At 49.1% G+C, this 14,206-nt stretch overlaps 1 protein-coding gene across 1 annotated transcript in view; it reads right to left on the bottom strand.

The window, feature by feature from the left end:
• LOC144491071 (uncharacterized) overlaps nt 1-14,196 on the bottom strand; it is a gene marked incomplete at its 3' end in the record, with an annotated part of 19,189 nt that extends 4,993 nt beyond the window's left edge. Inside the window, exons 1-3 of the mRNA XM_078208754.1 lie at nt 14,056-14,196; nt 7,786-7,869; nt 2,745-2,849 (exon numbers count right to left, since the gene is read on the bottom strand). Coding sequence (XP_078064880.1) covers nt 2,745-2,813 — 69 coding nt within the window. The remainder of the gene's footprint in view (nt 1-2,744; nt 2,850-7,785; nt 7,870-14,055) is intronic.
• Nucleotides 14,197-14,206: the final 10 nt, after the last annotated feature.

The raw sequence follows: 14,206 nt of genomic DNA on the forward strand, positions 1-14,206 counted from the left end.
TCAGTAACCCTCAGTGACCCTGAAGCTAAATCATGATTGGTCAGGAGTGGATTACAGTTGATCTTGAGTGGATTACAGTTGATCTACCGGCGCATAGAACATAGAACATAGAAAAACTACAGCACAATACAGGCCCTTCAGCCCATAAAGCTGTGCCGAACATGTCCCTACCTTAGCGATTACTAGGCTTACCTATAACCCTCTATCTTACTAAGTTCCATGTACTTATCTAAAAGTCTCTTAAAAGACCCTATCGAATCCGCCTCCACCACCATTACTGGCAGCCCATTCCACGCGCCCACCACCCTCTGAGTGAAAAACCTACCCCTGACATCTCCTCTGTACCTACTCCCCAGCAGCTTAAACCTGTGACCTCTTGTGGCAACCATTTCAGCCCTGGGTAAAAGCCTCTGAATGTCCACTCGATCAATACCTCTTAACATCTTATACACCTCTATCAGGTCACCCCTCATTCTTCGTCTCTCCAAGGAGAAAAGGCCGAGCTCACTCAACCTATCCTCATAAGGCAAGTTCCCCGACCCAGGCAACATCCTTGTAAATCTCCTCTGCACCCTTTCTATGGCTTCCACATCCTTCCTGTAATGAGGCGACCAGAACTGAGCACAGTACTCCAAGTGGGGTCTGACCAGGGTCTTATATAGCTGCAACATTATCTCACGACTCCTAAACTCAATTCCTCGATTGATGAAGGCCAGTACACCATACGCCTTCTTAACCACAGCCTCAACCTGCACAGCTGCTTTGAGCGTCCTATGAACTCGGACCCCAAGATCCTTCTGATCTTCCACTCTGCCAAGAGTCCTACCATTAATATTATATTCTGCCATCCTATTTGACCTGCCAAAATGAACCACCTCACACTTACCTGGGTTAAACTCCATCTGCCACTTCTCCGCCCAGTCTTGCATCCTATTAATGTCTCGCTGCAGCTTCTGACATCCCTCCACACTATCCACAACACCTCCAACCTTTGTGTCATCAGCAAACCGACCAACCCATCCCTCCACTTCCTCATCCAGGTCATTTATAAAAATCACAAAGAGTAAAGGTCCCAGAACAGATCCCTGGGGCACTCCACTGGTGACCGACCTCCATGCAGAATATGACCCATCGACAACCACTCCTTGCCTTCTGTGGGCAAGCCAGTTCTGGATCCACAAAGCAATGTCCCCTTGGATCCCATGCCCACTCACTTTCCCAATAAGCCTTGCATGGGGCACCTTATTAAATGCCTTGCTGAAGTCCATATATACTACATCTACTGCTCTTCCCTCATCAATGTATTTAGTCACATCCTCAAAAAATTCAACCAGGCTCGTAAGGCATGATCTGCCTTTGACAAAGCCATGCTGACTATTCTTAATCATATTATACCTCTCCAAATGTTCATAAATCCTGCCTCTCAGGATCTTCTCCATCAACTTACCAACCACTGAGGTTATCTCTACTCCCTTTCTTGAATAAAGGAACAACATCCGCAATCCCTCCAATCCTCCAGAACCTCTCCCGTCTCCATTGATGATGCAAAGATCATCGCCAGAGGCTCAGCAATCTCCTCCCTCGCCTCCCACAGTAGCCTGGGGTACATCTCATCCGGTCCCGGCGACTTATCTAACTTGATGCTTTTCAAAAGCTCCAACACATCCTCTTTCTTAATATCGACATGCTCAAGCTTTTCAGTCCGCTGCAAGTCTGCACTACAACCACCAAGATCCTTTTCCATAGTGAATACTGAAGTAAAGTATTCATTAAGTACCTCTGCTATTTCTTCCGGTTCCATACAAACTTTCCCACCGTCACACTTGATAGGTCCTATTCTTTCACGTCTTATCCCCTTGCTCTTCACATACTTGTAGAATGCCTTGGGGTTTTCCTTAATCCTGCCTGCCAAGGCCTTCTCGTGACCCCTTCTGGCTCTCCTAATTTCCTTCTTAAGATCCTTCCTATTAGCCGTAGATCTCATAGAAATCATAGAAACCCTACAGTGCAGAAGGAGGCCATTCGGCCCATCGAGTCTGCACCAACCACAATCCCACCCAGGCCCTACCCCCACATATTTACCCACTAATCTACGCATCCCAGGATTCTAAGGGGCAATTTTTAACCTGGCCAATCAACCTAACCTGCACATCTTTGGATGTGGGAGGAAACCGGAGCACCCGGAGGAAACCCACGCAGACACGAGGAGAATGTGCAAACTCCACACAGACAGTGACTCGAGCTGGGAATCGAACCCGGGACCCTGGAGCTGTGAAGCAGCAGTGCTAACCACTGTACTACCATGCCGCTCTAACATTACCTAGCTCCCTGAACCTTTTGTAAGCTTTTTTTTTCTTCTTGACTAGATTCATTACAACCTTTGTACACCACGGTTCCTGTAACATAGAAACATAGAAAACTGCAGCACAAAACAGGCCCTTTGGCCCCATAAGTTGTGCTGAACATATCCCTACCTTTTAGGCCTATCTATAACCCTCCATCCTATTAAGTCCCATGTACTCATCCAGGAGTTTCTTAAAAGACTCTATTGAGTTTGCCTCCATAACTTCCCTGTCTCATGTTCCTTACTCCCCAAAATAACACTGAGCACCCAGAGGATCGAAACCAGTGATTGGCTCATTGATCCCTTAGTCTAATTGGCTGCTCAGTCAGTATGGAGGTCAGTGACTGTTGCTGATTGGTCAGATGGGCCTGGGCGCTGTAACATTCACACCGTTCCTTACCTCTTGGATGACTGTGTCGGAGGCAGAAATCACTTTCTGTTTCTTCACAGGAGACAGAACAGGTTCCATCTGAGCCTTATAGGTAACTAACTGAAGCTCATAGTCCTATCAAAACATAATGTCCCAGGGTTAACATCTGTGCAGCTGGTCACACAAACAGCTGCTCGACTCAAAACCCATATCAGTGTCAGTGTGCATGTGTCAGTGTGTGAGTGAGTGTGCGATTGAGTGTGTGTGTGAGTGTGCAAATGAGAGTGAGTGTGCGAGTAAGTGTGGGAGTCGGTGAGTGTGCAAGTGTGGGAGTGAGTGTGCGAGTGAATGTGCGAGTGTGTGCGAGTGTGCAAGTAAGTGTGCGAGTGTGTGCGTGTGTGTGCGAGTGAGTGTGAGTGAATGTGAGAGTGAGTGCGCGTGAAAGTGTGCGAGTGAGTGTGAAAGTGAGAGTGAGTGTGAGAGTGAGTGTGCGAGTGAGTGTGCAAATGAGCGTGTGAGTGTGAGTGACTGTGCAGGTGGTGTGCGAATGAGTGTGAGTGAGTGTGCGAGTGTGAGAGTGAGTGTGCGAATGTGTGCGAGTGAGTGTGCGAGTGAGTGTGCAAGTGAGTGTGAGTGTGTGTGCAAGTGGTGCGAGTGAGTGTGCAAGTGAATGTGAGTGAGTACGTGAGCGAGTGAGTGTGCGGGTGAGCGAGTGAGTGAGTGTGTGGGTGTGCGAGTGAGTGTGCAAGTGACTGTGAGAGTGTGTGTGCGAATGAGTGAGTGAGTGGGTGACTGAGTGTGCGAGTGAGTGTGTGTGCAAGTGAGTGCGAGTGTATGTGCAAATGAGTGTGAGTGAGTGTGCGAGTGTGAAAGTGAGTGTGAGTGAGTGAATGTGCAAATGAGCGTGCGAGTGTGTGACTGTGCGGGTGGTGTGCGGATGAGTGTGAGTGAGTGTGCGAGTGAGAGTGTGTGCGAGTGACTGCGAGTGAGTGTGCAAGTGAGTGTGAGAGTGTGTGCGAGTGGTGCGAGTGAGTGTGAGTGTGCAAGTGAATGTGAGTGAGTACGTGAGCGAGTGAGTGTTCGGGTGAGCGAGCGAGTGAGTGTGTGGGTGTGCGAGTGAGTGTGCAAGTGAGTGTGAGAGTGTGTGTGCGAATGAGTGAGTGGGTGACTGAGTGTGCGAGTGAGTATGTGTGCAAGTGAGTGCGAGTGTATGTACAAATGAGTGTGAGTGAGTGTGCGGTTGAGTGTGCGGGTGAGTGTGCGGGTGAGTGTGAGAGTGAGCGTGCGAGTGTGTGTGCGCGAGTGTGCATGTGAATGTGAGTGTGAGTGTGCAAGTGAATGTGAGTGTGCGATTGAGTGTGTGAGTGTGCAAGTGAGTGTGAGTGTGCAAGTGAGCGGGTGTGAGTGCCTGTGAGTGAGTGTGAGTGTGTGGGCGAGTGAGTGAGAGTGCATGCGAGTGAGTGTGAGTGAGTATGTGAGCGAGTGAGTGTGCGGGTGTGCGAGTGAGAGTGCATGCGAGTGAGTGTGAGTGAGTATGTGAGCGAGTGAGTGTGCGGGTGTGCGAGTGAGAGTGCAAGTGATTGTGAGAGAGTGTGTGCGTGCGAGTGAGTGTGCAAGTGTGTGGGAGTGAGTGTGAGTGCCTGTGAGTGAGTGAGTGAGTGAGGTTGCGAGTGAGTGAGTGCGTGCAAGTGAGTGTGCGAGTGAGTGTGAGAGTGCCTGTGAGCGAGTGTGTGAGTGAGCGAGTGAGTGTGTGCGTGTGGGTGAGTGTGCAAGTGTGTGGGAGTGAGTGTGAGTGCCTGTGAGTGAGTGTGTGAGTGAGGTTGCGAGTGATTGAGTGCGTGCAAGTGAGTGTGCGAGTGAGTGTGAGAGTGCCTGTGAGTGAGTGTGTGAGTGAGCGAGTGAGTGTGTGCGTGCGAGTGAGTGTGCGAGTGAGTGTGAGTGCCTCTGAGTGTGTGAGTGAGTGTGTGAGTGAGTGTGCGAGTGTGTGAGTGAGTGTGCGAGTGAGTGTGCGAGCGTGTGTGTGAATGTGAGTGTGCCAGTGGGTGTGAGAGTGTGTGCGAGTGAGTGCGAGTGAGTGTGCGAGTGAGCGTATGAGTGAGTGTGCAAGTGAGTGTGCAAGTGCGTGTGCAAGTGAATGTGCGAGTCTGTGCGAGTGAGTGTGCGAGTGAGTGTAAGTGGGTACGGGTGAGTGTGCGAGTGGGTGTGTGAGTGGGTACGAGTGGGTACGAGTGAGTGCGAGTGAATGCGAGTGAGTGTGCGAGTGAGTGTGTGACTGAGTGTGCGAGTGGTGTATAAATGAGTGCAATTGAGTGTGCGAGTGTGAGAGTGAGTGTGAGAGTGTGTGTGTGCGGGTGAGTGTGTGAATGAGTGTGTGTGGGTGAGCATGCAAGTGAGTGTGCGCGCGCAAGTGAGTGCGAGTGTATGTGCAAATGAGTGAGTGTGCACGTGTGTGAGTGAGTGTGAGTGTGTGCGAGTGAGTGTGAGTGTGCAAGTGAATGTGAGTGAGTGTGCGATTGAGTGTGTGTGTGCGAGTGAGTGTGCAAGTGAGTGTGAGTGAGTATGTGAGCGAGTGAGTGTGCGGATGTGCAAGTGATTGTGAGAATGTGTGTGTGCGAGTGAGCGTGCAAGTGAGTGTTCAAATGAGTGTGCGAGTGAGTGTCTGAGTGAGTGTGAGAGTGCCTGTGAGCGTGTGAGTGAGTCTGCGAGTGAGTGAGAATGCATGCGAGTGAGTGCGCGAGTGAGTGTGTGAGTGCCTGAGTGTGTGATTGTGTGAGTGAGTGCGAGTGTGTGTGCGAGTGAGTGTGTGAGTGCCTGTGAGGGAGTGTGAGTGTGCGAGTGAGTATGCGACTGAGTGTGTGTGCAAGTGAGTGAGTGTGCGAGTGAGTGTGCGAGCGAGTGAGTGCACGAGTGCGTATGCGACTGAGTGTGTGAGTGAGTGTGCGTGCGAGTGAATGTGCGAGTGAGTGTGCGAGTGAGTGTGCGAGTGTGTGGCAGAGTGTGAGAGAATGGGCGAGTTTGCACGTGAGTGTGCAAGTGTGTGCGAGAGTGTATGAATGAGTGTGCGAGTGAGTGTGCAAGTGAGTCTGTGAGTGAGTGTGCGAGTGAGTGTGTGTGGGTACGAGTGAGTGTGCGAGTGAGTGTGAGTGAGTGCGCAAGTGAGCGTGCGAGTGAGTTTGTGAGTAGGTACGAGTGAGTGCGAGTGAGTGTGCGAGTGTGTGTGACTGCGAGTGAGTGTGCGAGTGAGTGCGACTGAGTTTTCAAGTGAGTGTGCGAGTGAGTGCGCAAGTGAGTGTGTGAGTGAATGTGCGAGTGAGTGCGAGTGAATGTGCGAGTGAGTGTGCGAGTCAGTTTGTGAGTAGGTAAGAGTGAGTGAGTGTGCGAGTGTGTGTGACTGCGAGTGAGTGTGCGAGTGAGTGCGACTGAGTTTTCAAGTGAGTGTGCGAGTGTGTGCGAGTGAGTGCGCAAGTGAGTATGCGAGTGAATGTGCGAGTGAATGTGCGAGTGAGCACGAGTGAATGTGCGAGTGAGCGCGTGTGAATGTGCGAGTGAGCGCGAGTGAATGTGCAAGTGAGTGTACGAGTGTGTGTGCGAGTGTGTGTGAGAGTGGGTACGAGTGAGTGCGAGTGAGTGTGCAAGTGAGTGTGCGAGTGCGTGTGACTGCGAGAGTGTGCGAGTGAGTTTTCAAGTGAGCGTAAGTGAGTGTGCGAGTGGGTACGAGTGAGTGCGCAAGTGCACGTGCGAGTGAATGTGCGAGTATGTGTGCGAGTGTGTGTGAGTGTGTGTGTGAGTGGGTACGAGTGAGTGCGAGTGCGAGTGAAGGTGCGAGTGAGTGAGTGAGTGTGAGAGTGCCTGTGAGTGAGTGTGTGTGTGTGTGACTGCGAGTGTGCAAGTGAGTTTTCAAGTGAGCATAAGTGAGGGTGCAAGTGAGTGTGCAAGTGAGTGTGCGAGTGTGTGCAAGTGAGTGTGAGTGAGTGCGAGTGACGATGCGAGGGTGCGAATGAGTGTGCGAGTGGGTGACTGAGTAAGTGAGTGTGAGAGTGCCTGTGAGTGAGTGAGTGTGCAAGTGAGTGAGAGTGTGCGAGTGAGTGTGCGAGTGTGTGAGTGTGCGAGTGAGTGTGCAAGTGAGTGTGTGTGAGTGAGTGCACGAGTGAGTGTGTGAGTGAGTGTGCGAGTGACTGTGTGAGTGAGTGTGCGAGTGAGTGTGAGAGTGTGAGTGAGTGTGTGAGTGAGTGTGCAAGTGAGTGTGCGAGTGTGTGTGAGAGTGTGAGTGAGTGCGAGTGAGTGCGAGTGATTGTGAGTGCACGAGTGTGTGTGTGAGTGAGTGTGTGAGTGTGTGAGAGTGAGTGTGCGAGTGAGTGTGTGTGTGTGAGCGTGAGTGTGCGAGTGAGTGTGAGTGCGAGTGAGTGTGTGAGTGAGTGTGAGAGTGTGAGAGTGAGAATGAGTGTGCGAGTGAGTGTGTGAGAGAGTGTGTGAGTGAGTGTGTGTGTGTGAGTGAGTGTATGAGTGAGTGTGCGAGTGAGTGTGCGGGTGAGTGTGTGAGTGTGTGTGAGAGTGTGTGAGTGTGAGTGTGCGAGTGAGTTTGAGAGTGTGTGAGTGAGTGTGTGAGTGAGTGTGAGAGTGTGAGTGAGTGTGTGAGTGAGTGTGTGAGTGTGTGAGAGTGTGTGAGAGTGTGAGTGAGTGTGCGAGTGAGTTTGAGAGTGTGTGATTGAGTGTGTGAGTGAGTGTGCGAGTGAGTGTGCGAGTGAGTGTGAGTGTGTGATTGAGTGTGTGAGTGAGTGTGTGAGTGAGTGTGTGAGAGTGTGTGAGTGAGTGTGAGTGAGTGTGAGAGTGAGTGAGTGAGTGTGTGAGTGTGTGTGTGTGTGAGTGAGTGTGAGTGAGTGTGCGAGTGAGTGTGCGAGTGAGTGTGTGAGAGTGTGCGAGTGAGTGTGCGAGTGAGTGTGTGAGTGCGAGTGAGTGTGCAAGTGAGTGTGCGAGTGAGTGTGCGAGTGAGTGTGTGAGTGAGTGTGTGAAGGTGTTTGGGTTTTGGTTAGGGACTGTACTGATTTTCTTTGTGTTATTTTTATTTTGTTACCTTGATGGCATCGATATATTGTTTCGCAAATTTCTCACATTCATCCACCTTGTCTCGATTCTTCTCAACTTCCTGCAGCACTTTCTGTACAACCACAAGTAGCTGAATTAGCAGAGCAATCAGGGGGAGGATGAAAGAGAGGGGGGAGGGAAAGGGGGGGAGAGGGAGGGGGACGGCGAAACAGAGGGCAGGAGCAAGGAGGATGGTGGCGGGGGGAAGAGGAGGGGGAGAGGAGACAGCGGGGGAGGGGGGACAGAGTCTCCACCACAATCTGTCTCCACCACACTCTCAGACAGTACATTCCAGATCCTAACCACTCACTGTGTGAATCAGTCTCCACCACACTCTCAGACAGTACATTCCAGATCCTAACCACTCGCTGTGTGAACCTGTCTCCACCACACTCTCAGACAGTGCATTCCAGATCCTAACCACTCGCTGTGTGAATCTGTCTCCACCACACTCTCAGACAGTACATTCCAGATCCTAACCACTCGCTGTGTGAACCTGTCTCCACCACACTCTCAGACAGTACATTCCAGATCGTAACCACTCGCTGTGTAAATCTGTCTCCCCCATAAGAGATGAAATTGCTGGGCCTCTAACAGAAATCTTTGTTTCCTCATTGGCCCTGGTGAGGTCCCAGAGGATTGGAGGATAGGCAATGTTGTCCTGATATAGGGGACAACGACATAGGGGAAGAGTAGCAAGGATAACCCGGGTAATTATAGGTCAGTGAGCTTGATGTCAGTAATCGTGAAATTGCTGGAGAAGATTCTTAGGAATAGAATTATACACATTTGAAACTGAATGGTCTTGTTAGCGACAGGCAGCATGGTTTTCTACGAGGGCGGTCGTGTCTCACTAATTTAATTGGGTTTTTTGAGCAGGTGACAAAAATGATTGATGAGGGAAGGGCCGTGGATATTGTCTCCATGGACTTTAGTAAAGCATTTGGCAAGGTCCCTCATGGCAAGCTGGTGCAAAAGATTAAACCTCACGGGATCAGGGCTGAACTAGCTAGGTGGATTCAGAACTGGCTTGGCCATAGAAAGAAGTCTCACAACACCAGGTTAAAGTCCAACAGGTTTCAAGTCCAACAGAACCTGGTGTTGTGAGACTTCTTACTGTGTTTACCCCAGTCCAACGCCGGCATCTCCACATAGAACATAGAACAGTACAGCACAGAACAGGCCCTTCGGCCCACGATGTTGTGCCGAACTTTATCTGAAACCAAGATCAAGCTATCCCACTCCCTATCATCCTGGTGTGCTCCATGTGCCTATCCAATAACCGCTTAAATGTTCCTAAAGTGTCTGACTCCACTATCACTGCAGGCAGTCCATTCCACACCCCAACCACTCTCTGCGTAAAGAACCTACCTCTGATATCCTTCCTGTATCTCCCACCACGAACCCTATAGTTATGCCCCCTTGTAATAGCTCCATCCACCCGAGGAAATAGTCTTTGAACGTTCACTCTATCTATCCCCTTCATCATTTTATACACCTCTATTAAGTCTCCCCTCAGCCTCCTCCGCTCCAGAGAGAATAGCCCTAGCTCCCTCAACCTTTCCTCATATGACCTACCCAACAAACCAGGCAGCATCCTGGTAAATCTCCTCTGCACTCTTTCCAGCGCTTCCACATCCTTCTTATAGTGAGGTGACCAGAACTGCACACAATATTCCAAATGTGGTCTCACCAAGGTCCTGTACAGTTGCAGCATAACCCCACGGCTCTTAAACTCCAACCCCCTGTTAATAAAAGCTAACACACTATATGCCTTCTTCACAGCTCTATCCACTTGAGTGGCAACCTTTAGAGATCTGTGGATATGGACCCCAAGATCTCTCTGTTCCTCCACAGTCTTCAGAACCCTACCTTTGACCCTGTAATCCACATTTAAATTTGTCCTACCAAAATGAATCACCTCACATTTATCAGGGTTAAACTCCATTTGCCATTTTTCAGCCCAGCTTTGCATCCTATCTATGTCTCTTTGCAGCCTACAACAGCCCTCCACCTCATCCACTACTCCACCAATCTTGGTGTCATCAGCAAATTTACTGATCCACCCTTCAGCCCCCTCCTCTAAGTCATTAATAAAAATCACAAAGAGCAGAGGACCAAGCACTGATCCCTGCGGCACACCGCTAGCAACCTGCCTCCAATCCGAAACTTTTCCATCGACCACCACCCTCTGTCTTCGGTCAGACAGCCAGTTACCTATCCAATCGGCCAACTTTCCCTCTATCCCACACCTCCTCACTTTCATCATAAGCCGACCATGGGGGACCTTATCAAAGGCCTTACTAAAATCCATGTATATGACATCAACTGCCCTACCTTCATCAACACACTTAGTTACCTCCTCAAAAAATTCTATCAAATTTGTGAGGCACGACTTGCCCTTCACGAATCCGTGCTGACTATCCCGGATTAATCCGCATCTTTCTAAATGGTCGTAAATCCCATCTCTAAGGACCTTTTCCATCAATTTACCAACCACCGAAGTAAGACTAACCGGTCTAAAATTACCAGGGTCATTTCTATTCCCTTTCTTAAACAGAGGAACAACATTCGCCATTCTCCAGTCCTCTGGCACCATCCCCATCTTGGCCATAGAAGACAGAGGGTAGCGGTGGAAGGGTGTTTTTCTGAATGGAGGTCGTAACTCATGGTGTTCCGCAGGGATCAGTGCTGGGACCTCTGCTGTTTGTAATATATATAAATGACTTGGAACAAAACATAGCTGGTCTGATTAGTAAGTTTGTGGATGAAACTAAGATTGCTGGAGTTGCGGATAGTGATGAACCTTGTCAGAGAATACAGCAGGATACAGATAGGCTGGGAAATTGGGCGGAGAAATGGCGGATGGAATTTAATCTGGACAAATGCAAGGTGATGCATTTTGGTCGATCCAATTCAGGTGGGAGCTATAAAATAAATGGCAGAACCATCAGGAGCATCGACACACAGGGAGATCTGGGAGCACAGAGAGATCTGGGAGTACAGGTCCACAGATCCTTAAAAGTGGCAGCACAGGTGGAAAAGGTGGTGAAGAAAGCATGTGGCAGGCTTGCCTTCATCGGCCGGGGCATCGAGTGTAAAAGTTGGCAAATTATGTTACAGTTGTATAAAACGTTGGTGAGGCCACATTTGGAAAACTCTGTCCAATTCTGGTTGTGACATTACCAGAAGGATGTGGAGGCTTTGGAGGGAGTACAGAAAAGGTTTACCAGGATGTTGCCTGGTATGGAGGGTCTTAGCTATGAGGAGAGATTGAATAAACTGGGATTGTTCTCCCTGGAAAGACGGAGGCTGAGGGGCAAACTGATGGAAGTTTATAAAATTATGAGGGGGAGAGATAGGTTGAACAATTGGAAGCTTTTTCCCAGGTCAGAAATGACAATTACAAGGGGGGAAAGGTTCAGTGGAGATGTGCGGGGGAGGTTTTTTACACAGAGGGTGGCGGGGGTCTGGAGTGCACTGCCAAGTGAGGTGGTTGAAGCAGTTACGTTAGCAACATTTAAGACTTATCTGGATAAGACACATGAGCAGATAAGGAATAGAGGGACATAAGCAGTTGGTCCAGATAGGTAAACGTGATTGGCGCAGGCTTGGAGGGCTAAAGGGCCTGTTCCTGTGCTGTACTGTTCTTTGTTTACACTCAAACAGTGCATTGCAGATCCTAACCACTCACTGTGTGAATCTGTCTCCACCACACTCTCAGACAGTGCATTCCAGGTCCTAACCACTCGCTGTGTGAATCTGTCTCCACCACACTCTCAGACAGTGCATTCCAGATCCTAACCACTCACTGTGTGAATCTGTCTCCACCACACTCTCAGACAGTGCATTCCAGGTCCTAACCACTCGCTGTGTGAATCTGTCTCCACCACACTCTCAGACAGTGCATTCCAGATCCTAACCACTCACTGTGTGAATCTGTCTCCACCACACTCTCAGACAGTGCATTCCAGGTCCTAACCACTCGCTGTGTGAATCTGTCTCCACCACACTCTCAGACAGTGCATTCCAGATCCTAACCACTCGCTGTGTGAATCTGTCTCCACCACACTCTGAGACAGTACATTCCAGATCCTAACCACTCGCTGTGTGAATGTGTCTCCGGAAGAGGAATGTGGTAGCGATAGGGGGCACTATGGGGATAGATACTAATCTCTGCTGCCAAGGACGGCAGCTCCAAAGGTTGTGTTGCCTGCTCAGTACCAGGATTGAGGATATCTCCGCATGGCTGGAAAACAAGTTGGAATGGGAGGAGGAGGACCAAGAATCACCTAGTGCATTACGATGGGCTGCACTTCAATTGGACTGGGATCAGTGATCCGGTCAATTGTATAACTAGGGCTGTGGACAGGGATTTAATGTAAGAGGGGGAGGGTACAGGTAAAGAATACAGAAAATTACAGCACAGGAACAGGCCCTTCGGCCCTCCCAGTCTGCACCGACCGTGCTGCCCGACTAAACTAAAACCCCCTGCCCTTCCGGAGACCATATTCCTCTATTCCCATCCTATTCATGTATTTGTCCAGACGCCCCTTAAAACTCATTATCGAATCTGCTTCCAGCACCTCCCCCGGCAACGAGTTCCAGGCACCCACCACCCTCTGTGTAAAAAACTTACCTCCTACATCTCCTTTAAACCTTGTCCCTCGCACCTTAAACCTATGCCCCCTAGAATTGACTCTTCCACCCTGGGGAAAAGCTTCTGACTATCCAGAAGACTTAGAAACCCAAAGAGAAAGGTTGAGGTATTGGAACAGTATAGCAATGTGGATAAAGGCAAACAGAGTGGAACAGGAAGGGAGAGAGAGTTTAACAGGAATTGTATAACAGCGAATGAATCCATTGCTCAGAGTAAAACATTGAAATTAAAGGTCCATAGCTTGTAACTCTACTGAGTTGTTTGAAGAATAAATTTGCTGAAGGTGAAAGACAAGCTTTTGTCTCATTCCTGCACCAAATATTATCACTGCAATGAACATCAGTATGGATGGAAATGAAGAATAGCAAGTGTCAGCAAACACTGGGGCTCATTTATAGTAAATGTTGCCCCTGAGAAGCAAAGGCAGGAGAAATTATCATTGGGGAATGAGGAAATAGCAAAGAAATTGAACAAATATTTTGTGCTGTTTTCACAGTGGGAGACACAACTATCATAGCAGAAATAGTTGGTAAACTAGGGGCTGAACAGAGGGGGGAGATTAAATCAGTTGAGAAAATGTATTGGTGAAGCTTTGAGACGAAATTCCAACAAATCCCCAGGACTCCGGGCCTACACCCAGATTGCGGAGATGCCGATGAAGCAATCCATATTAAGGAGCCTGAGACTGTAAAAACTAGTGCCAAATAAACCTGTTGGACTTTAACCTGGTGTTGTGAGACTTCTTACTGTGCTACACCCAGAGTTCCAGTAGAGATATCTTCAGAGAAAGTGATTGCACTAGCTCTGATTTTCCAAAAATTCCTGAGATTCAGAATCGTCCTTTTGACTGGAAGTTGGCAGATGTTACACCACTTTTCATGAAAGGAGGTGGAGAGAAAACAGTGAATAGTTAGTCTAACGTCAGTTGTGAGGAAAATACTGGAATCTGTTCGTCAGCAAGTCTTAACAAGGCAATTACAAAAAGTCAATCTAGTTTTCCAAAAGGGAAATCCTGTTGAACAAATTTATTATTTTTCTGAGGGTGTAACTCATAGGGTAGATAAAGGGGAACCAGTAGATCTAGTATACCTGGTGTACTTGAAGCTCAATATCAGCCATGATCAATGTCCCCAATCGTGGGGGAATGCAGATCTGGGGGTCATAGTTTGAGGATAAGGAGTAAACGTTTTAGAACTAAGGTGAGGAGAAATTTCTTCACCCAGAGGGTGGTGAATGTGTGGAATTCACTGCCACAGAATGTAGTTGAGGCCAAAGCATTCTCTGATTTCAGGAAGAAATTAGATTTCGCTCTTGGGGCTAAAGGGATCAAGGGATATGGGGGGAGGGGGAATCAGGATATTGAATTCGATGATCAACCATGATCAAAATGAATGGTGAAGCAGGCTAGAAGGGCTGAATGGCCTCATCCTGCTTCTAGTTTGTATGAATTGAAGAACAGGTTCATATTTTCTACTCCTATTCCTGTTCCCTTCTTCCCTGGGTCCCTCCCCATTCAATTCTCCATGTCGTAGGCTTGCCTCTCCCCAGGGTCCCCTCTGGGTTCAGTCTTCCCTGGGTGCCCCATCCCCTGCCACGTACCTTCTCTTGCTGCAACTGTTCCTTCAGGCTCCTGCTGTCTCTGATTGGTCTGGCCTGGATCTTCTCCTGACGCTCTTTAGTCTCCTGAATCCACTGGATCAACCAATCATGAGCCTCCCGGTAATAGCTGAGCTGTCGACCAAGCTGTTCC

This window comes from Mustelus asterias, unplaced genomic scaffold (assembly GCF_964213995.1).
Source record: "Mustelus asterias unplaced genomic scaffold, sMusAst1.hap1.1 HAP1_SCAFFOLD_4368, whole genome shotgun sequence".
NCBI classification, from domain to species: Eukaryota; Metazoa; Chordata; class Chondrichthyes; order Carcharhiniformes; family Triakidae; genus Mustelus; species Mustelus asterias.